General features: G+C 38.5%; 1 protein-coding gene across 1 annotated transcript in view; it reads right to left on the bottom strand.

The window, feature by feature from the left end:
- Positions 1–423: 423 nt before the first annotated feature.
- Positions 424–25432, bottom strand: part of LOC139731940 (aquaporin AQPAe.a-like) — a 37307-nt gene continuing 12298 nt past the window's right edge. Inside the window, exons 4-6 of the mRNA XM_071642816.1 lie at positions 5754–5973; positions 2730–2815; positions 424–1568 (exon numbers count right to left, since the gene is read on the bottom strand). Coding sequence (XP_071498917.1) covers positions 1361–1568; positions 2730–2815; positions 5754–5973 — 514 coding nt within the window. The 3' untranslated portion in view covers positions 424–1360. The remainder of the gene's footprint in view (positions 1569–2729; positions 2816–5753; positions 5974–25432) is intronic.

The raw sequence follows: 25432 nt of genomic DNA, 5'->3' as shown, positions 1-25432 counted from the left end.
ACCAAATATATATATATAAATATATATATATACATATGTGACCCGCTATAACAAAAGGATCCTAAAGTCGCTGACGGGCGAGCCAAGCATGGCCCAGAAAAATGCTATTTTCAGGCCTTTCCTTTGATCATTTAGCTTCGAAATTTCGGCAGATGATAGAAGATACATTAGACTACAAAATTATGTAAAGACAGAAATCCGAACGTTTTGACAGATTTTGGTGATCTGACTTCAAACTCGATTTTCTCGGCTCACCTGTCAGCGACTTTAGGATCCTTTTGTTGTAGCGGGTCACATATATTCTTTCTTTTTTTTTTGGGGGGGGGGGGGGGGGGGGGAGGGAGAGCATCAGTTTTTCAGCTTCAAAATTTCAAGGGGCCTGAAGAGGCCACAGGGAAAAGAGGTTTAATTATCAAGCACTGCCATAGCTAGGATAATAGAAAAACAAAACAAAACAAAAGAAAAAGAATAATTCACATAAAATACCTTAAGAAAAGTTTTGATTAATAAATGGGTAAATCAGAAGGAAAACCAGCCTTCCTTTTTGCTAAAGACGCTTTCAAAGCCTGTGTCTTCCACATAATTCAATACACCATATAACGAAATCAGATACATCTATTCTACGTATCAACCGCATCTACCAAAAAGAGGATGCATAATAGCATTAAGTTACACATGGCTTCGATTTGACACTTCTTCAACCATTCATTTCTCCTGCTTGTTTATCAGCTCATCTTAATCCTATTTCCACAGACCATGAGCTGTACAGATCCGTCAAATTCCTTCATTTCTTCCCATGAGGACCTTCACTTTTGTCCTTTGCAGCAAACGAGGGCACGCATCCAACATGTCTCGCTGGGTATGTAGTCTCCTACTCAGACTCATCCTGAGCCACCCACGTCCTACAAAAAGCAAGGCAGTATTGCATCAACGGCAGTGAGAGAGCTTTAGTGGGCGGGGAAACGGGATGTGTGTTCGTCTCTTCCAGCAATGACAGGCAGGAAGCCATGCCTACGACCCCTGACCCTTACAAAATTTTGGCAAATGTGCTAGGAAGTCCTCGACCTCGGGAACTGCTGTAGCTCAAACATCCTTCTGGGTGGAAGAAAGTTTATCCTGGTAAAGCTGGAAGAAGAGTCATACAGACAATGTTTGGCGTTCATCTTTTCAATAATCATTTGAATCCACTGCATTCTCTCTGTCACATCATTTTAACTCTTTAATCATTATTTCAGAATTAATTTTGATTTGTTTCAGTTTTAGACTGAGTTTTTTGTAGTCTCTTTTACTGCAGGAGTGTCGTCCCGTTTCCATGGAGATTGGCTGTTCAGTAGGCGGGGTATCCGTTGTCCCTGGAAGACTAAAGATCGCGCGTATCTTTGGTCCTTCCCAGTGGCGAACTGATACTCTGTAGCGCTACCATGTTCTCCTCCTCAGAGTCCATCGTCGAGCAGCGGTCGTTTTGGGCCAAGTCGGCAGTGGCCATCGCCGTGGCAAAGATGTACTTGTAGATGAGGGCGGAGACGACCGCTCCTAACACTGGTCCGGCCAGATAAACCTGCATGAGAGCACCAGAAGGCAGGCAGATGAATACATACAAAGTAGGATGCTTCATAACAAAGGCATGTATAGCTCTTGATGGAAATTGTGAAGTGTAAATTCTTCATTATAAACTAATCATACAATTGTAAGATCTTAATAAAAAATGACTGGCTGAGAGCTACCAAGTTTACCAGCCTTTTTATTTTGCCTAATTTATTTTTCACTGGGGATTAGTATACTAATGACTGGTACTAACAACTGCTAGTCTGTATGCTCAGTTCAATCACCAGTGTATTACACATTTGTAAATGCAATCATTTGTGTGAGAGGTTCAATTAGCATGTAGCTGGTGCTGTGGCCTGGGAACCTTGCTAAAATGGCTGTCGCTGAATTTAAATCGTTGGAGGGTGTGTACAGTTCTGGTTGAGGTGAGGATTTAGCTTTTACGTTTTGCGAGATATTTAGAAACCACTCTATGAGATGTCAAAGAGCATGTAATTCTAAGGGGTATCAAAAGTTTATTTGATGAAAATCAGTTTTGAAATCGCCGAGATATCCAAAAACATGGTGAAACAAAGAGATCCTAATAAAAGGCGTGGCCTGTCGCCTTTTATTATTATAACTTTTTTTTTTAAATCTCAGCCATTTGAAAACCAATTTTCATCAAATGAATGTTGATTCCTTCTTAAAATTACATGCTCTTTCATATTTCATAAGAGGTTTCTCATTATCTCACTTAGGAATGTTATAAACCTGAATCCCATCTCAACCAGTACTGTACAGTCCCTTTAAACTTCCAGGGTCTAGAAACATCATCTACCACTAGTTAGTGTTGATTAAAACAATGTAAGTAATTAGGCTAAATTTCATTGTCTACCGTATTTTGTGTCCATAAAACAATGCAGGCACTCAAGACTAATTACTGTAATCAGATGACAATGACCAACATCATAATTTCATAAAACAAATAATGCACATTATTTGGTCTGGCATTAGCTCTTTAAGATATCCTTTCCCCCTTTACAAAGAATAACAAAATAAATAAGAAAATGACATGTACTGTATATAAGTACATGAATGAATAAAACACACTAGCAAGTAAATACACAAGCAAATAACAAACTAACTAAATAACAAACAAACAAATCTACATGATACCTGTCTAATCATCTGCCTACCTCTAGTAAATGAGCCATGGGTTTTCCTCCTTGTTGAGAATAACCGCCGCTGCCAGAGACCTGGCTGGATTCATGCTGGCCTTGGTGAAGGCATACTGCAGGGAAATATGAAATACATATAAAATAATTAAATGAAATGATACCAACACAGTGATCACTACCATATAGGTGAATGATAATCAGCTCCTTTAAGATGACGAACTTCCAGGAATGTTTGGAATTGCCCTGGAGAGGTACCTTACATTTCCACACAAAGTGTTATGTGCAAACCACTAAAACCACCAATGCAGTATAAGGAGGACAACCAGTGTATATTAAAGGGAAGTGATTGGCAGATATTATGATTCTTATGGTTCTTAAATTGAATTGATCTCCTTTCCCCACCCATTACAGTACATTTAAGAATCAGGACTGACACATGCTTGCTAGAATAGCATTGCTCATCATTAATTATGCGCGCTGGAATGAAAGCATATTGTCCGAGGAATTAGGGTGCAGATCCTAGACTAGGAGGCCAGTGGAAAGAAGTTTGTAACCACTCGGTATCTTTTCCAAATTGGGCAACTTGCAAGACACTACGTATTATGGGAGCATTCTCCACTGCCTTGCGGGGATTCCAAAAGACATTCTGAGAATAGCCAATCCTCGCAAATACAAGAAACCCGCTGGTCTAGTGCTCACCTGAGTATCGCAAGTTCACCTTTCACGCAGTCACTAATCTAAATTATTCACAGCTCTACCAAAATTTGACCAGGCATTCTCAAGTAGAAGATGAAAATGTACAATAAGGGCCCAAATTTTTTTGAGATTCCTTAACTTGGGGCCCCATGGGGCCCTCTGGGTGGGGCATGGTGCCCATTTTGATAAATTGAGATCCTGACCCCCTAGGGATGCTACCTGCCAAGTTTGACGAAAATCCATCATGAGGTTTTCAGGAAGAAGATGAAAATGTACAATTCAGGCCCCCATTTGGACCTTCCCAACCAACCCCCCCCCCCCCCCCCCTGCCCCCAAGAGGGGCACCCCTGGATCTCCTATGAACAAACTTGAAACTACAGTCATTAATGTACTCACTCATAGTATTATCTTAGCTCTATAACTTCTGATTAAGAAAAGATTTTTTAAAGATTCCTTCATTTTGGGGGTTTGGGCCCCCTGGGGCCCCCTGGGTGGGGCATGGTGCCCATTTTAACAAATTGAGATCCTAACCCCCTAGGGATGCTACCTGCCAAGTTTGGTGAAAATGGGTCATGGGGTTCTCAAGAAGAAGATAAAAATGTACAATTTAGGCCCCATTAGAACCCCTCCCCATCCCCCTCCCCTGGGCCCCAAGGGGGGGCACTCCTGATTCTGCCATGAACAAACTTGAAACTACAGTCATCAATGTACTAACTCATAGTATTAACTTAGCTCTATCACTTCTGGTTCTAGAGAAGAAGATTTTTACAGATTCCTTAATTTGGGGGGTTTGGGCCCCCTGGGGGCCCCCTGGGTGGGGCATGGTGCCCATTTTAACAAATTGAGATCCTAACCCCCTAGGGATGCTACCTGCCAAGTTTGGTGAAAATGGATCATGGGGTTCTCAAGAAGAAGATGAAAATGTACAATTTAGGCCCCGTTAGAATCCCTCCCCACCCCCCTCCCCTGGGTCCCAAGGGGGGCACCCCTGATTCTGCCATGAACAAACTTGAAACTACAGTCATCAATGTACTAACTCATAGTATTAACTTAGCTCTATCACTTCTGGTTCTAGAGAAGAAGATTTTTACAGATTCCTTAATTTTTGGGGGTTTGGGCCCCCTGGGGGCCCCCTGGATGGAGCATGGTGCCCATTTTAACAAATTGAGTTCCTAACCCCCTAGGATGCTACCTGCCAAGTTTGATGAAAATCAGTCTTGGGTTTTCAAGAAGAAGATGAAAATGTAAAAAGTTTACGCACGACGCATGACGGACGCCGGACGAAGGGCGATCGCAATAGCTCACTTGAGCCTTTGGTTCAGGTGAGCTAAAAATAGTCTCCCTACGATGTACAGTCCCTTTAATGACAGAGGGAAGTGCAGTTGCATTACCCTGTTCAGTTCCTGGGGATGATATACACATTCACTTCCTTGACTGCTCAAAATACCTTCCACAGGAACAATGAATATTCTATGACAGTATCACGTTTCAAGCCACACAAAACAACGACAACAAAAGAAGAGGAAAGTCTCTCAAAGGGGAGTATCATTCCAAAGAAGACTTTTAGGTCCAAATTCACAAAGGTGTACAATTGAAACCATGGTTTAAGCCATGGACAATTTTTATGGGGCGCCAATTGTGACATGGCCCATTTCGTTACAAAATCAGTCATTTCGTCGACAATATGACTGATTTCATAACAAAATAGGCCATGCGACAATTGGCGCTCCATACAAATTGTCCATGGTTTAAACCATGGTTTCAATTGTACCACCTTTGTGAATTCGGGCCCTAATGTCATATGATTTCTGGGTTAGTGCTCTATCCACAAGCCCACCCATAGTTTAGTAGACAGGATAATCAAAGAAGTTGTAGATAAGAGTGACCTCTCCATGAAGTCAGCCCCCCATCTCAGCGTTTTCCTCTGCTTCTGGGTCAACGTAAATACATTACACGTGCGTGGATGGAGTCGAAACGCATTACACCCTCCGCAGTTCTGATGTCATCGCGAAATTTCCGGTTCTGTGGTTTTATTATCGAGTGAGACTCGCTCATAGTTATGAGGGCAGGAGATTATCCTAGAGGATAGCTACATGTACAATGTACCTTCGAGAACAAGCTTTGTCGTGTGAACGCGTGTCGTATACGTAGTTTAAGGGGCAAGAGCTTATCCTCGAAGATAGCAATCCTTGAGGTTTATGATCACCGTTTGAACGCAACTATAATATTCATTTGAACATGAGTGATGTTGACACTATCATAAATCAGCACAAATCAACATGCATATTGCATAGTTCCTGCTATTAGCTGTTGCCCTCAATGACAAGTGCACAATACCACTCTCGTTCCACTCACCCCCCACATCGTGTTCATGCTGAACGCGACGCCGAGAATCAGCGATCGGCAGCAGGGCCAGGAGTAGACCCCACCATGCGTCCTCAATTCCCACGACGACAGGACCACAAAGACAAAGATGAAGGTGAGGATGAGCTCGATGCCAAAGGCTTGATGGGAGGTAATCTGCTCCGAGGGTTCTGTAGCACCTAGGCTCTCTTGGAGAGCGTCTGGAATAATCCTGTAACAAGAAAAGAAAGGACATTAGATGGGGGCACGACTTTGGTACAAGTGGAACAGATTGTCTGTCTAATGTTTCAATATTTCCATTCATTAGTATCTAAGATTACTGGTGAACATTCATTCAATTAAGCAAAAAAAGAAAAAGAAAAAGAAAAGAAAATATGTTGACGTGTACTACCGGTACTGTTTAAGACAGAAGGTATAAAACAGGTAATTAATACCATTATATAAAAGAGCGTAAAAGCTTTACAGAAGAACTATTCAAGATAATGATATCTCACCAGATGCTGTTGCACATTTTTATAACCATCCAAAAAGAACATATTATTCATCTTATGAATGCATATCAATATGAATTTCTGTGCATCACTCTGCATTTCGTCGCTGGGGTGACAAGACCTCGTATCTACAAAATGTCAAACGTTCAGGAGAGCCAAAAAACATGGCAGCCAAAGCACTGTGGTGAATGGGATAGCCTTTCCTTTGACATGCCATGGTGGCTTCATTTTTGGAGTAAGACAGCTAGGATTTGGACAGCACATCACTTAACCCATTATTTGACCATTAATCCAAAAAAAGTAATTTTCACCAAAATTACAGATACAAGGTCTTGTCACCCCAGCGACTATATGTGACTGCCAATTAATGTACACATTACCCAAAATCAGGGGAACAGCAAATTGTTGCAGAACAATAGGTACAAGGTGTACATACCCGCCAAAGTTGACATACAGTACCTTACACAACCAATAGGCACAATTCTCTTTTTTATACAGTACCTACAGTGTACGAGTTGTACCGGATACATTCCTTCCTTGATAATGAGCTCGAGATCTGTGACAGGAATGATGCTAAATAGGCCCCCCAAAATAAATAGAATAAAAATAGTGTTCTGTACATGTGCGAGACAGCTGTTTTAAAGGGATCGTGCAGTTTTGGTTGAGACCTATTTTCAGGTTTCTAACATTTTTTGTTGAAATAATTCTATGAGGAATTCAATGTTTATTTGATGAAAATTGGTTTTGAAATGGCTGAGATATCCAAAAAGAGTGATTCCAATAAAGTGTGGGATCCACACTTTATTATGATCGCTTTGTTTTCCTTTGTTTTTGATGTTTCAGTCATTCCAAACCCGATTTTCATCAAATAAACTTTGAATTCCTCTTAAAATGGTATGCTCTGTACTACATCATAAGTGTTTTCTTGGTATCTCGCATAAAGTTAAAAGCCCAATTCTCATCCCCACCAATACCGTACTATCCCTTTAATTGTCCAACAAGGGAGACACCGATCTAAAGCTTGCTAATGTTACATGAAGACCAGATTATCTGAATAAAACCATTGTTCCCTACACTATGTACATATGATCAAGGTGAGAAAATGCTTATTGAATGAAACTGAATAGGAAATCCTGTGTAGGTGGTGGCATGAGGTCTAAAGAAGACATACAGCTGTACAATGTACTTGGCACAGCTGTTACCAAGGCATGAATGCACACACGTAGTGTCATGTGCGAAATCAGTCAGGGAGAATAATGCATTAATAGCACAATGATACCAACAGGTGTGGACTTTCTATAGAACACTGATCATCACTCAAATATTTTGAGAATGACACTACTCTTAAAATAAACTAGCAAAACTTTGATTTATGATAGAGTGCATTTAATGACACATTGTATAGAATTTATGCTGAATCAGCAACTTTCATATTATTAATATCATTTTTTTTTAATAAACAAATTTTTCCATTAACATGATGACAAGTATTATGGACTTTACAATGGACTTGATAATCACACTACATTGTAATTCAAATTGCCAAGTACAGGTGGCATCAATCAATACTGGTGTGTATGCACACCTGTTACCTGTAGAGAACAAAGGTTGTCCCTGGCAACCAGAAAGCATGCTAGTAATGGATTGCCTGCCTTGAAATCACCTAATGCACAAAAACTGGACTTCATGTGTATAAATTTACAAGTTTTTGGCATGACTCAATGGCTCTGGCCGCACAGGCAAAGATCAAGAAGTAAAGATCAAGATCTCAAAGATCTCGAAGTTTTGCCAGTGTTATCGTAAACTTCCTGCGAAACTGCTTTTGGGGATACTCAAACTAGGGAAATTTTCCTGACCCGCACCAATCTTTTCCATCTACAGGAAGTATGAATGCAAGCAACCGAAACTTCACAGAATGTGTCACAAGACCAGTCCACTACATGTTTGCAGCATCCATCGGTACATACCAGGTATTTGGATACCTTGCGGGCGGTGCCTCCTTGGGTATTTGCATAATGTCACGATCATTAGCCGTCAGACAGTGCGCTCTTTCTTCTTTCTTGCGTACGAGCATCAGTGCCTCAAACTTCAAGAACTTTAACAAAGATTGGAAAGTTTGACTGCCAGTGTGGACGGACAACTATAGATCGCAAAGGCTTTGTAAGATTTCCTGAACGCTGTAATCTTTTACCAGTGTGACCGTGGCTATTATTATAGAGTGATGCCATCCTTAAACTGTGTACGCCAAATATTTCGCCAGGTTTTTATTTTTGCGAATTTTGTGAGTCAGGTGCTATTCGCTAAATTAAAGTCATGCAAAAATATCGACTCTGATCCCGATGTGGATGTGATGTACGCGTGTACATTTCTCCTTTCAGTACAAGACTCCACAATTGCGAATTTAACCACTCGTGATATCGTTTGGAATTCCCAATTCGCGAAAATTTAGACTCGTGAAATATTATATCACATATACAGTATTCAGCAATGCAGTATTTTGAGGGCTGAAAAGACTTTTTTTTTAAAAGGAAACCAGTATTTTTACCTTTCCTGCAAATAGTATGGTGATATGTACATGTACCATTGTACTAACACAATTTGGGAAAAACAGTATTTTCCATGAAACCTGCAGTAGGGGCCTACAAAGTACGTTTGGCAATTTCCAAACAGAAATACTGCAACAACAAAAAAGAAAAGGAAAAAAGCCAAGAGTCAGCACCTCTGCTATTAGATTGGTGGGGGGCGGGGCGGAGGGGGAGGAGCAATAAGTCATAATTTAGAAAGCAGACTTTGACTACTGGGTATGCTCTTTTGTACGGTAAACCTAATTCACAGGTGCATCGTTCATATTTTCTGGTGAGCTTATCATACATTGTAATTTGCTATTTTCTCATCAACGTTCTTGCTTTTGTGAATCTATTGTTAAACTCAATTCGGATCCAACTGTGGGAAACTTTAGTTGTTTTCTAGTATGACAAGGTCGGACGAGCTCGGTGGTTTCAGGGAAAATCATTTATTCTCGGGTTGTGCCTGAACTCAGATTACAATGTTTTCACTGCTAGATCTTGTAAAATTTGTGAAGTTATTATGATAATCTTTTATATGACAGACAAAAAATATTGGTGTTAGAATGCCTACTGATAATACGCTCTCTAAAAACTATAATACAGCTCATTACACAGGATTACTCTGTATGCTTTCTCTGAACACTCTTAACATTTGATTTCAAAATTTGGATCTGAAACTCAAGTGGCAAAATCACAAGTGAAAGAAAAGAAACAACTGCAGGAAAGAAAAGAAGAAGAAGAAGAAGAGAGTGTGAAAAATATTAAACCCTTGTCAGAACAGGGGGAGTTCATGGAAACTCCTGAAGAATCAGGGACATTCTGCGACTCTGTACTTCTCTTTTACTGTGCAAATAATATTTGGCCTAATTTTTCCCCCAGTGCTCTAATTCAAAGGTAAATTTTTATCTCTAGAGATGCCTTTGTATGGGCTGCATAAATGTCGACACCATAATTGGGCCGGATGTATGCAAGTAATCTATCTGAAATTCAACCACAGAGCTCCATTGCTTTCCAACTGCACACACGCCTGATCAGAATTTATTTCCTATCATTTTGCATTGGCCCTATTATGAAAATGACAGCATGCTATAGAGAATGAAGATGTGGATCCTCATTTCAGCTGATTTATGCGTGCAGTCACCAATCATCTCTTGGTACAGTGTAATTGGGACTTGGATTTCGGAGGCGGAATCACTGCTTTAACCTTTACACTCTCAGAGACAACTAATATCTACATGCAATGTCAATGACATTTCGGGATCATAGAAAAGGGTTAATACAAACAATATTGGAGTAAAATCTCAAGAGCAAACATTTTTTTTAACCGTTTACATGGGATGAGATATTGGTAAAAAAGGAAGCATTTCTCATCAGGTAAATTAGAAATCTTACAAAATTCATCTTAATGAAGCAAAAACATTTATTTCAATGGAGGAGAAGAATTCAAATTATTATATGAAACTGTGGGTATTGCTTTACCTTTCGTAAGTCATGGAATCTACGAGGGGGTATTCCACAGTTATACTCCTGACTACGAATAGTTGTTTTAAACCACATATCAGCCATATTGTATTCCAGTGTCATGCTGAACTACGCCTATAGCCCCTTGATAAAAATATGATTTTATTAAAAAGAAAAAAAAAGTGACCAAAAAACACTATCTTTTCATTTTACTTGATTGCATGTATTCATTCATTCACTTTTTAATTTCTTTTTACTTTATTTTTTACAACTGAACAGAGGAATATGTGCATTTTGAGCCCCACAGTTATCAAAGTCTAGCCAAGTTCATGCATAATGGGAGTGCCCATGTACGAAACTTCATACTAAACTTCATGTACACATGTAGTATAACAGTGGACTCCCCTTTATATACAATGTACCAAAGTCTTCTTTTGTTATATCTAAATTTCATTATAATGAACAGATATATAAACAATAAAAACACAGAGAGTGGATTCTGTTAAACCAGAATTTTGTCATATCCGTGTTCGTTAAAACGAGAGTGCACTGCACACAAATGACTCAATTTCTGGCCTTTGTCGATCTTCACAATCACTTGATAATCTTGTCTCAAAAGTTGTCAAAAGTAAGTTGTAGTGACTGTACTATGCCACTTCAATCTGAATCCCGGTACACCCCAGTATCATTCTCACTGTGGTAGTAAATAGATAACTTTCATATGACTACTTTTACTTGATTTTCCTTCCCTACCTAGATTCATACCATATCAGGGAATGGTTTTCCTTCTCAAAATTGAATAGTGATTTGTTTAATAGTTGATGGACATATATGGACAACGTGTATGTACGTTGTCAGAAATAAGTTGTAGTGACTGAGCTAAACTTCAATATGAATTCTGGCCCACCCCAGTATCACCCTCATCGTGGTAATACATAGATAACTTTAATCACTATTTTTACTTTAAATATTTCCCTTCCATACCTAGAGTCCCATCATATCAGGTAATAATATCCCTTCTCAAAATTGAACAGTAATTTTTCATTTTTTTCTTATAGTAGATAGACATACATAAAATTTTTTATGTGCTGTAATTCCTACACTATGGCCACAGCATGATGAGGTAAAGTCAAGTTCCGGTGTCGAGAGGAGAAGTATTTATGTACCTTCACTCTCTGCTGAGGAATATTTATTCTGTGGTTCCATGTAATAAAGAAGATATACGTGCCAAGTCACAAAACATCCAGGGTAGCTATGGCTCTGATGAGATGTACGTACAATAGATGTATTTGAACTAACAAAACAGCATACAACTCTATGTATTAAAATGGAATTGCAATGCAAATGAAATTTTGTATCTGCAGTCATATCCAAAATGCATGGAAAATTGCTGTGCAATGCCAGGAAAATTATTTCCGATGTGTACATCTAGTTGTACTACAATGTATCATTTCACAGGAAGAAAAAAACTTTCCCTTTGAATCAAACTTGCATCGGAAGCTAGCAGCTCCAATGAGGGAATTATCTACAGTCCCCCGGATGTCCATGCCCAGGACGAACTACTTTATACGCCGAATATTTCACGAGGTTTATATTTTCACAAATTTTGCGAGTCAGGTGCTATTCCCAAAGTTAAAGACAGGCTAAAATATTGACTCTGATCACACTATGAATGTGACGTATGCGTAATATATTTCTCCATTTGGTACATGACTCCACGATCGCAAATTTAACCACTCCCGAAATTGTCAGGAAGTTCTGATTCGCGAAAATTTAGACTTGCTGAATATATTGCTTATACAGTAACAGAGACTCCAACCCCAAGCACCTTCTGATCTGGAGATTCTCCCGCCTGAAACCCCTAGCAAACGGGAGACTCCAACTTGATGGCGTGAAGTTCCTTGCGGCCGGGGTCCAGGGCCCACTTAAGGCCCCTGGAAGCTCTAGCATTCTAGATGCTCTCTCGTGCTATCTCAGGCTTATATGATGACACTTACACTGTAAGTAAATCATTTCAAGTGGGAGACACAGAGCCAGGGCATGAGAAAATAAATCTCAAGCGGGAGAACGGGAGATTTAGCAAAAATGGGCTTTCGGTGGAAGATCTCCCGTCGAAAGTGGGAGAGTTGGAGTCTCTGCAGTAATTGTAATTATGGTCAGGAGCTAAGTTGTATACCGCACAGGTGGTATCTCTGACTCCAACTTCAACTCTTCTTTCATCATTTGAAGATGAAACCAAATGAAGATGGTATCAACAGTATCCAGCACTTGTACCTGTATGATACATGTATCCCTGGCAAGCAAGTGCTCGAGTTCTTCTACACCTTTAAACATGCCTGCATGGGGCTACACCCCTTAATATGTCTTTGCCCGACATTGAGTATTACTAGGAGATATCGTTTAGCTTCTGCTCAGTGTCTGCTGAATTGCAAGACTCCACACTCCGTGGGAACGATCCATCCTGACAAAACCATCCACATGTTGGCAGCAGCATTTAGATCTTGAGCTACTTCATTTCTTCTTTTCTTTTCTTTTTGTTTTGTTTTGTTTACTTAGTTGTTGTTGTTGTTGGTAGGGGGGTTGTCACTGTCTCCAAATGACTTTTCCAGGCAGTGACCTGTGGCTCGGGTCGGCTCATGAGCGAGTGCAAGCCTCGACTTTGGCAGCTGGCGGCGCAATGAGGAACGATTAATCTCCTCGTGGCGCGATGAGATAACCAATTGGCATCAACTGACATCTCTACTTCCTATGATGCCGCTCATCCCGGGTGTAAATTACCAGTGAGCGGCGGGGCCCGAATCTGTCGATTGGAAAGCAATTGGAACATAACCTGAGCTTCACACTTGTCTTTATCACCTTGGTATTAAAAGTAATTTGCTTTTACAGAGACAAGTGGAAAGGCTCTGCTGCTTTTAATGACCAACATTTAAAACCTAATATTTCTCAGAACATCAAAAAGTGTCGGACTTCTCGCAAGCTGCTCATGGACAGAACTATAAAGGAATATAAAACAAAGTGCGAAAATAAGCAATCACAGAAACCCAGCATCCACAGCTTCCATTACACATGGGTAGCTGAACACTGTATCTACTGTACACAGTGCGCTGTACCAATCAGGAAAGTAACGATGTTAATATCTACTCAATCTGTTTTAATGAGACAGTTATTCGAGATGAATTTCTCTGTTGAGTGTTCGAGATTAAAACTAGAAAAGAAAAATAGATCATCGAGTAGAGACTCTGAATCAATATTCATCTGGTGAGTCAAAACTTTAATCAGCTTTCAAAAAGCCCATCAAAAGATAAAGCGAAATTAGTTTCCCACTCATCAGCAAAATAGTCTGGGCTTAATACCAACACATCACTTGGAGTAGCTATTACATTTTAAACCCCCCCCCCCAAAAAAAAAAAATAAAAAAAAAAATAAATAAATAAATAATAATAATAATAATTTTCCTTGATATTAATTGAAAAGCATTTTTTTTTCAATAGATGCTTTCAAATTAACAAATTAATCTGTGTTGAAGTCTTCTGACATAGAGTCCTTGACTCTTGATTTTGTTCTCCTGTTCTTCCTGCCAGATGTATATTTCATTATTGTGCAGCATTTAAAAAATAACTATTAGATTCTCAAGAGATTTTTTTTTCAGTCACACTTTACATAATTATATTGTGCTGTGTGTCAAGCTTTTATTTCTCTTACTTTATATGCGCACTGGGGGACTAACGAACAATCTATGCATATTAAAAATGCCTTCTGGGAAGAGAGAAATACTTCTACATTTACTGACAAAACTGCCCCGAATATCAAAATTTGTATTTGATTATAAATCTATTATTGTGTTGATAATGATAATTATAGTGACAGCAGAATTAGTCATAACAATAAGAATAACAATTATTACATAATAAAAAAAATTACCAATGAAAGCAAAAGTGATTAACAACAGCAGTAACATTGATAATAGCTATTTAGGTATGTTTACAGAAAACAAAACAACAAGATCAACAATAAAGATAATTCAATGATGATGATAATATGAAAAAAAATAATATTCAAACAATATGAGCTTTCATGTCTAACTACTTCTTTTCACATATTTGTAATCATCATTTATTGTTAATACTATCATCGATGTCATATTTATTTTAATCTACATGTGCATCGCACTTGCTTTGAAGGGATGGTACTATAGTATTGGTTGAGATGGGGATTGAGCTTTTAACTTTTTGCGAGATAACAAGGAACCACAAGTTTATGAAATGCTACAGAGCATACAATTCTATGAGGAATTCAAAGTTTTTTGATGAAAATCGGTTTTGCAATGGCTGAGATATCTAAAAACAAAGTAAACCAAAGCAATCCTAAAAGGTAAGTCACACCTTTTCTTAGGATTCCTTGGTTTTTGATATCTCAGCCATTTCATTTTAAACCAATCTCCATCAAATGAACTTTGAAACCCTCTTAGAAAATTGTATGCTCTTTCATATGTCATTAAAGGTTTCTCAAAAATCTATCTCACAAATTTGTGTGGAAACCTGAAGCCCCATCTCAACCAAAGCTATACCATCCCTTTAAAGGTGCGTAGTCCCATTAGTGTAGAGGGCGCTGTTGATGATACTGTCGATCACTGTTTATAGCATTGATACGAAGATTACCGAAGTTGAGCTGTCATCAAGAGTAAAGTGCGTAGGTGTTGCTAAGTAACGTTGCCTTCGTTGTCTTCTCTGCGCATCGCGCAGTCTGTAGTATTGCCAGGGTGCGTGTATATGTGCTTCTTATTATGACATCACAAAAGAAGTTTGCTGCAAAGCTGTCATCCCCTCAGCCGAATCATGAGCCGAGCTGTGATCTGACCACTGACTACAGTGGATCGGACTTCTTCGGACTCGGGAAAGTGGGCCACAGCGTAAGCGCCAAAGAGGAGTCGATAGCATAGGTCTCTATAGGAAACTTGCGCCGTGCACCCGCGTACGCATTTGACTATTAAACACCGGGACAATGCACCTTTAAAATGATTTTGTTTTTGTGGGGGAAAAAGAACAGGCATTCTGGAAACTCCAGTTCAGAAATTGATAATTATAACATCTGTCATAAGAAGCTGCTTCGAGTATGTCATGTATTTTGGTTGCACAATTGCTTTAACAGTCTCAACCCTAAAACCCTTGTGGATTTAGTATACACCCAATACCAGGCATACATGGAGTAAACAACGGTGTACTACAAAACATACACAGAGGGGTCATACTAGCAAGGTCAAATTGTTTACATGTCAAAGGTACATCCAGAATTGAGCATTGCACATGGACTAGGAAAACACCTCCAGGCCACCGCTGGCTGAAATTGATTCATGAAACTTGCTACCCACTTTTTCTATTTTTTTTTTACTGGTCCATTCCTGAAAAAGTTACTGGTCCGACAGTGAGTTTTACTGGTCCTGGACTTTCGGACCAGTGCCACTGTGCATTTTGAACAGCCATTAATTGTTTAAATTACTGTATACACATTGTACACCATACTTAGTATATTTAGAGAGTCTAAATTTTCATGAATCCGACCTTCCCAACGATTTTGCGAGTGCTTAAATTGGCGATCGTGGAGTCCTGTACTGAACGGAGAAATGTATGTGTGCGTCACATCCATTTTATAGGGATCAGAGTCATTATTTTCGTGAGTCTTTAATTTCGCGAATAGCGCCAGATTTCCAAAATTCGCAAAAATAAAAAACCTCACGAAATATTCTGCCTAAACAATACAAGGCCTGCCTTGCGCCACTTCCTCACTGGGCTACCAACAGAAGTAGATTATCATGAACCCAAATCATAAGAAATTCACTTATGCCCTCATTCTAAGAATTCCCAAGTTTGCAACAGCCTAGTGATTATAGGTTCCAGAGCATTTGACCCACACACAAAAGGTTGTAGGTTCAAGCTCCGGCTGCACACTACAGACAAATTGCATTCACATACATGTATGAAATAGCAGGATGATGATCACACTTTAAACCGTGAGATTTTTTGCACGCATTCAGATGGACAGACATACGTGTAGCGGGAAAGCAATCGCACTCCAAATCTTGAGATTTTTTGGAAGCTGATGAAATGAGCTTTTACTCTATTGCCTCAACTTACCAATAGTATCTGTGTTCATACCACATTTATTATCAAGGTAACGGGGCATTTTGATAATCAAACGCAACATTTATGGATCATCAACTTCTTAACTTGATTCTGCACTGTTGCTTTCAATGGAAATTTTGTATCATCAGTGATTTTATTTATAAACAAATTATACAGATGGGTTTTGGAAAAAAAGAAAGAGGTTTGTTGCTTTAATATAAAGGTACAATAGGGCTTTAGGGCCAAAGTACATTGTATCTGAGAAAAAAAGAATGAAGGAAAAATATGGATGAATTCTTTGATTTGTATTTGATTGCTGAAGCATGAGCGATGCGAGCTCGCTGCAGCCTTGTCAAAACAATGGAAGTTGGACCGCCAACATCTAGTGGCGCACAATCCCGATGTGGGGTAAACACAGGAGTGTCAGGGGCGGTGAGTTTCTTTGTTGGCAGTTTGTTTTGCTCAAGTACATACCCCACCGCCTATTTCGTACAGTGCCTTCGCTGGGTGCAGAGACAGTGCAATCTCTATGTTTGGACAAGACAGCGGAATTGTCCTGTACCTACATGTTATACACACTCCGTACTTGAAAAATGTTGTGGAGAGTCAATGACTAGCGTATCATTGTATGTTCTGACAATCGAAGGAACTACATGACAACACAACACACGTTGACTTGTATTGATCCATGATACCTTCAACATCACTTTGCTGTGGCCAAATAAATATATCTAAATATATGTCACATACCAATGTACCTTAAAGGTCCTGTGTACCTTTGGGAACTGTGATTTTAAACATTTTCAAAATATGACATTTAATGCATGTGTAGGTCTGCTGTACCACAAAACATCCTATCATATAAAATTGTATGATAAAGCCTAAAATATAAGGAGATATTTGTATTTTTCTCAATAAACTATAACTGTAGACAGTGTAGTCTGGTAACATTTTTATTATAACTACAGTGTATTGTTCATATTCTGTATATTTTACAATACTTTATCATCGATTTTACTGATTAAATTTTTTTATTCTGGTTGTTTTTATCCCTAACTCACATTTAAGAACTTTTTTAAAGCACCAATGCCAGGTTTTTGTTTCATCTTTAAATGGTAAATTATGCCTGTAAAATAACTGCTGTACTATTTTCCTCCAGACAACCCGTAAACGGCCACAAAAACCTTCCAAACCAAGATTCTACCAGTGACATCACCTGTCAATCAATGCTATCAAAAGTACTATATACGATGAACAAAAATCATTGAAATGCACCTTGCCCTAAACCAAGGATTTCCCTAACTTGCATGTTTCCATGATACCGATATGATTCGATAACAAAATAGAGTTGAGCTGAGTTTATTGTGTCATTTGTTTGTTTGTTTGATTTCCATCTGAAAAGATGACTGGATAGCCCATATTCAGCTGCAATAGCTGGTCTTCCATGGGTTCCAGTTGGATGTACAAGGCGGGACCACTTCACCGGGTTTAATAAATACCTCGCTCTTTGCGATAATGAAGCAGGATCTTTTATGTGCATGACGGAGTGTTTTTACTCTTTAATTAATACTAGAAAGAGGGGATGGTATGATTACACACAACATGTTATCCTTGTTCTGAGATCTGATGAATACAAGTGGAAAGTCTGTGCTATACTTCTTTATGATGAGTTTATAGTCAATCAGCAATTGGATTTGAACATGGTCATGTAGTAGTGGAATATTTCTCTCACGTTGAACCACAGGCAAAACATTTTGATATGTAATGTACTTCTGCAGGAGAACATTATCAGAACGAACAAGGGAATATTTTGAGAATGAAAAGCTTGCAAACAATAATAACCAAAAATTGGGACTAAAATGTTTGTAAAGTGCACTGATAGAAGCAGGCCTACATTTTCATCGTTCTTTACAATGCCAAAACCCAAAGGGCAAATAAAATTGTTTTATGTTGCCAACTTGGGGAGTTTCAGTCAGCACGGGAAGCATGCACATGTCGAATAAATGTGGGCTTTATGAATGACATTCCATTCCAACTTTCAAAGGTCTCGCCAATCTACTGCACAGCAAATGGCTTAAAGGTCCAGTTTACCTTTGGGAGCAGTGATTTAAAAAATGTTCAAGATATCACTTTTGATGCATACATGTATGTGTTGGTCAGTTGTATCACAGAGCATCCTACAAAATTTTTGCAATATAAACCCTAAAATATGAGGAGATATCACTATTTTTATCAATTAACCATAACTGTAGACGGTTTAGTCTGAAAACTCTTTATATCATAAACTATTGTTCTCATTTTGTATAACAATATTTAATATCAATTACAATTTTGTATACTGATTCAGATTTTTACATTGGTTATTTCTATCCTGAACTCACATTTTAGAACTATTTTTAAGCACTACATGTAATGCTGGGTTTTTGTTTCATATGATGCAAGTGGCAAATTATGCCTCTAATACGTGAGAGTGCTTTAAATCTGCATTCACTTCTCCAAAGACTTTGGGGGCGCTTGTTACACCGTAACTGGACAAACGAGACTGAAGCAACTCTCTCAAGCTTTTGCACAAAAGGGCAATCATTCTTCCATTTGGAGCCATCTTGGCCTGATGAAGACGGGAAATAGAGAAACGACCGGGAGGAAAAAGGAAAATGATGCCGATGCAATTTCCTTCGACAGTTCAGCAATTTGCAGGAAATGCCATATCAATATGGCTAAAAAATGTACAATGACCTTGTAAGGACTGGATGCACAGAGCCTGTGCTACAGTGAACAAAAATCCTCAAAATGTGCTGAATGAATGTGGTTTGGTTTGAATGTTTGTAGAAGTGTGGTTGATACACTGTGTAGTGGGGGGGGGGGGGGGGGTATTGAGGAGCTTGCTAATTTTGAAGGAAATTGCTGGAAATCTGTTTTTATATGGGTCTGGTACAATGTATAGGGATGGTCCAGACAATGCAACTCTCCATGTTTCCGCTTGTTCGCTGTTAAACTTCATGTACACGTACAGTCGATAGCATATTGGCTATCACTACAAGCAAAAACACACAAAACTGCCTGACAAAAACAACAAACAACAACAACAATGACAACAACAATGACAACAACAACAACAACAACAACAACAAAAACCCACTTGCAGCAGTCTTTCACTGTCTTTGTTCAAATGGGAACCACTTTTTATTTAGTATAAATGTGGATGGGAATCAGATGACAGATGTATCATTAAAGGTTTGCATACAAGAGAATGCATGAGAACCAGTTGAAAGTCACATACTGTACATATTGATCATATATATTAAACTTGTTTCAAAGGTGGTATAGAAGTGGATGGGAATGGGTTTCAAAGTTGGTATACAAAAGTGGATAGGAACCAGTTTTAAGGTTGGCATTACAAAGTGGATGGGGACTTGTTTTAAAGGAATGGTATCATTTTGGTTGAGGTGGGAATACAGATTTTAACTTTGTGCAAAATAATTGGAAACCACTTTATGAAATATGAAAGAACATACAATGTACCATTCTATTGAGGAGTTCAAGGTTCATTGGATGAAAATTGGTTTTCAAACAGGTCAGATATTCAAAAAAACAGCAGAATGAAGTACTCCTAATATAAGGTGGGTCCCATCTTTAATTAGGACTACTTTGTTTTTGGATATCCCAGTCATTTTAATCCCACTTTTTCTTAGGAACACTTTGTTTTTGATGTCCGAGCCATTTCAATCCCACCTTTTAATAGTAATCATTTTGTTTTTTGGGTATCTCAGCCATTTCAAAACCAATTTTCATCCATGAACTTTGAATTCCTCTCACATCTCTATATATATGCTCTTTCATATTCAATACGAAGTTTCTCACGATCTCACGAAAAAAGTTGGAAACCTGAAGCCCCATTTTATACTTTTCCTTTAAAGTCAGCCTACAAGTGGGTGGGAACCTGTTTTTTATATAGGTTAGAGGATCTACATGTACATGTAGGAACCAATTTCAAGGTCTGTAAAACCAAGTGGGGGTACATGATAGCACCCAATCAACTATTTCATCAAGTCATTGAAAACAGTGTCAATAATGACCCTGTTCCAGCACAGCACTATGGAGAAAAAAAAAATGAAGGTGTGTTATAATGCACATTTGAGAGTAAATGAGGCTAGCAGCAATACTGGAAAAAATAGATAAAATTGTGCAGTCTGGTCACTTAATATTCAAGCCTCACTAAAAGTTTCAGGTAGACTTTCAAAGTCTGAAATAAAGTATTATTTGCATCAAAACAACTCACTGTGCATAGTATTTTTCATATCAATGATAACAATGACAAGTATAGGTTCACCTTTAATACCGTTTGGAACAAGAATTTTGTGTCCCTTTTTAATGAGATATTTACCATTCTGCTGGCTTTACCTTACTCTTGATTTAAAAATGTCATCTTGACAGTAGAGTGGGATCTCACTTGAAGCTAAAATTAGCTCTTGAATTCTTTTTAATACCGGAGACCTGGCCTTTTTGCCTCACGTCAGGGGTGTATGATTACCGTGAAATTCACATTAAAAGTCCATTGGCGATGCTCTTTGGTGGCAATACTTGCGTGTTTCCTTCTGAAACCCACCGACGATCGTGAAACAGTCGTTAGCGGTGGGTTCTGTCAGGCGGTTTCAGCATCAAGTACTGACACAAACATAGAGGGCCCCATCAATATAGATAGGAGTGGGATCTCCATACCATGACATTTACACACTGTGCGATAAACACCTCACCATCTGCCGTGAAACACAACATTAACGTGTGGTCTCAACTTGTACGACAAGCTGCGTATACCATGTTCGATACCACTGTGTGGGTACATTCACTCCTACACTATTGAATAGCAAGTGTAAAAATTGTTTGCACAAGGTAACAATGTAGAAGAATATACAACTGTAGGCCTATTGGAAACAAGCAGATGGAGAACAAGGGCTCCCCTCAAAAACAAAAAATAAAAAATAAATGAATAAAAAAAAAAAATATTGACGTGACCCGCCCATCCCCAAAATACTGTATCCCAATCCTACAGTATGTATGGTGCTGATGTTTTCTGTGTTAATATCGATATCACATCCAATAGTGAGCACTGCGATCAAAAACAACATGGTGTGGTGTGTTGTTTAGAGGTCACATTTGAAACTTTGGCCTGAAACTCTAGACATATTCTGTGATCTTCTACTAAAAGTTTGAATAAAACAAAATGCACTTTATACCTAATTTTTCAGTGACTAGTTACTCCAATACCTTTTATCACTATCTTCTGCACTTTTTCTTACGGTCTGACACCTTTGTAGAATGAATTATAACAACTTCAAGTACATAATCTGTGTGCACATGTTAAGTATGGATAAAATGGGGTCATAGCACTGCACTTTCAGATATCGAATGTACATTGTACATTGTAGCTCACTGCTAGCGATGTGAAAATACTTTATCACTCCTATCAGCGATGATAAGCATCGTGTGAATGCAACTCGTACTGTACTTAAGAGCTCATTTGCCTTTCATCAATGACAGCATAGCTGTGAGAACATGGCTCTCAGATCAACGTGACGTGTTGTGAGAAATGCTAGTGTATGAAGGTCACCACCTACAACTGTACATGTATTTTGCATCATCCACCAAAAATGATCCAATTCAAATAAAATCCAACTACAGTGTATGTGCCCACCCAACATGTCAATCTTTCTGCACATATTGTTTCATATTCATAACTAGAAAAGCACTCTGAGAGCGCAGACCTCCGCCAAGCATGCAAATCATTTTCACCACTGATCTTGTTCTTCCATAGAGATATTTCCACCCATGCTGTGCTGAAGTCGCCGATTTCCCAATATAGAAGCCTTTGTGACATCATAAACCCTCAGCTGCACAGCGCGCCTCACCCCAGTAAAAACTAGAGCACGCACTTTAGTGCGCACATGCAAACCTCAAATACGCGCAGCCTGAACTCCCAAGTTCACTGACCCTCCCTGCCAAAATATCAAAAATCCTTCATAAATTCCCAAAAAACTCTCGGATCACTACCAAAAGTTAATCGTTTGTTACTCGTGTCATTCTCAACCTTTCAAGCAAGTTTCATCCCAATCAGTTGTCTGCTTTATGAGTTATTTTGCGCACAGACAAACGAACGAACGAACGAAGAAACCAACAGTAACGAAAACATAACCTCCTCCCTTGGCGGAGGTAATAAATGTGCCCAGTGTGAATACACTGTTCCATACAATGCTCTCTGTCTGCCTTGACATCTTGGTCAATGTCCCTTTTAAAGGCGAATCATGAATTTATAAAGTTTTGGTTTAAATCCATGAACGTGTGCAATCAACTGTAAATTAAAGAAGACTACCACTTTTGTATGACAATTCTCGATATCACAGTAGGACAAAAAATACAGATATATTGGGCTTTTTTAAGTACAATTGTAGACAACTTTGAAAATTCAACATTTTTTCATTTTTCTGGCTCGGTGACAGAACACTTCAATATAATACCTCTTTCAGAAGACACAGGAATAACATTACCCTTAACAGTCAAGGGAATGAGTATTTTTCATTAAAAAAAGAAAAAAATTGTGGAATTCTCCTTGGAAAATGTTTTCTTTTAAATATGTGTCTACTATTGTGACATCATGACTAGCTCTGGTCCTGTTTAAATCACAGATGGCAAATTGATTTTTGATAGCTGAAACATCAAAATTTATACTTTTTTAACGTATAGCCCAATTTTCTTCAAACTTTAAGAACTGTGAACAACTGATATTTCCACATTCACCGAATCCTCAGTGTATCGTATATTTTCAAGTGAAATTCTCCTCTATTTGTCATATCCTTCACATCAACTGGATGCTTGTAATAACTCATACAGGTAAAGGACACATTCACCTCTAATATTGTTGTACATGTAGATTGAGTGAATGAAGGAATATGAGTTATAGAACACATCAGTGAAAGTTTGAGGGAAAATGGACAATCCATTCAAAACTTATGAATTTTTAAAGTCTCTGTGCAGTCACTGCTGGATGAGAAGACTACTACAGTTTGTGATGTCACATGCACAGAACGATATGGTCAAAGAGAATTCCACAAAATTTCTTCTTTTTTTTTTTGGAAAAAAAAAAGTGCACATGTGTTACTGATGTATGTTAAAGGGGAAATCCAGTCCAAATATAAGTTAGTCTGATAAAAAAGAGTAAAATCTTACCAGTTCAATGGTAAAAATTTGACTGAAATCGGATGAAAAATAAGGAAGTTACATACAATGTGATGACATTTTGAAGTTTTGCTCATTTCTGCAAAACAGTTCTTGTACAGTGGATATATGAATATATGCAAATGAGTGAGATGACCATGTCATACCCTCACAATTTTCCATTGATCGTGTACAAAAAAATGATGAAAATTCAATGTTTCTGTCATTGAAGTCTGAAAAATTATGTTATTCCTGGTTGAATAACTTCAGAACAGTGATCAGTTATACAAGGATTTGAGCCTCAGGCATAATTGCGTTTGGATGAAAAACTGGAATTTCAGAATTTTACGTACAAACTATATAATGGTAAGTTGTGAGGGGATGACATGCTCACTTTGCCATTTGCATCATATTGACTATTCAAGAACTGTTCCCCCCCCCCCATAGCAAAACTTCAAAATGTCATAACTTCCATTAAATATTTTCATCCAATTTTGATCAAAATTATACCGTTGAACTCATAATATCTTACTCTTTCAAGATTATAAAACTAACTTACGTGTATATTTGGACTGGATTTCCCCTTTAAGGGTAATATTACTCCAACTGCCTTCTGAAATAGGAAAGTCAAGTGCTCATTTATGATGAAGTTTCTTTGCATTTTCTTTTTATCGTTCTGGGTATGTGATATCACAAACTGTAGTCTCCTCCTCCAGCAATGGCGGTGCTGAAACTTCAACAAGTATCAACTTTTGAACGGATTGTCTGATTGTCTGATTGTCCTACGTTCACGGATGTGTTCTATACATGTACTAATATTGCTGCATTCACTTGATCCACATACTGTACTCTTTAAAGTTGTCCTTTAATACTCCAATGTACATATTGAAGGATCCCTATCATCTCATGCCTTTCATTTCTACTGCAATGTCCCTAGCATACGAGTATCTTTTTTAAAAAAAAAACATATTTTGGTAATAAATTCATTGTAATGCTTGCAAGAGATAAAAAGAAATTCTGACAAATTGAAAGCATTACAGAGCCAGAGGTGGATTCACACACAGCTGTGGGCTCCATTATAGAGTTCACTAGAAATAGCGCCATCGTCATGTCACTTGCAGGATAAATAGGATACGTGCATTTGTATGTCACTCATTAGCGGGAAATAGCAACGAGTCAGCTTCTCCACAAATTGAAGATGCAGGAACAGCCAAGATCTCTTCCAAACTTCCCATCTCAGAGCTCTGCGAGGGGATGAGGCGCAATGGAGGAACCAGTGGGGGGAGCCCTCGCTTGACTGATTAGAGGCACGCTGTGCACGAACGGAGTTTGCATTTGCAGGGGATAAAGACAATTGCACCGATCCATCACCCCGTTTGTATGCGTTTGACCTTTCTTTCCGTGCATTCTTATTAAAAAAGAATGAAAAGAAAGCAGTTCATCAGGAGGAACATACAGTACAATGTATCTTGAATACCCAACACACTACTCCGCAGTGGCAATCAAGTCTTGTTTATGGGGGACCATCCTCTTATCCACATCTGAACAAATATTTCCAATATCCAACAATTTAAAAGCTCACCGAGATTTATGACAGAATTCATCCACAGTGTGCATTCAAACAAAAATCCTCACTGAAAAATGGCCTTGCTAACGGGAAAATGCCATTAAAGGTATGTCAGTAGATGGCACAGTTTTCTTTGTTTTCTTTGTTTAATTTTTGTTCCTACCATTTGCGGAAATCTCATTCCTGCAAGATGAAGCACATTGATTGTTCATAACTGACGAGCATTTTGTTGAATTCCCTCCCGGCACAGAATAGC

The sequence above is a fragment of the Diadema antillarum genome, unplaced genomic scaffold (assembly GCF_040938485.1).
Source record: "Diadema antillarum isolate AM-2024a unplaced genomic scaffold, OU_Dant_1.0 seq00000389_RagTag, whole genome shotgun sequence".
In the NCBI taxonomy this organism is placed as follows: domain Eukaryota; kingdom Metazoa; phylum Echinodermata; class Echinoidea; order Diadematoida; family Diadematidae; genus Diadema; species Diadema antillarum.
This window is presented reverse-complemented; position numbering and strand designations above follow the sequence as displayed.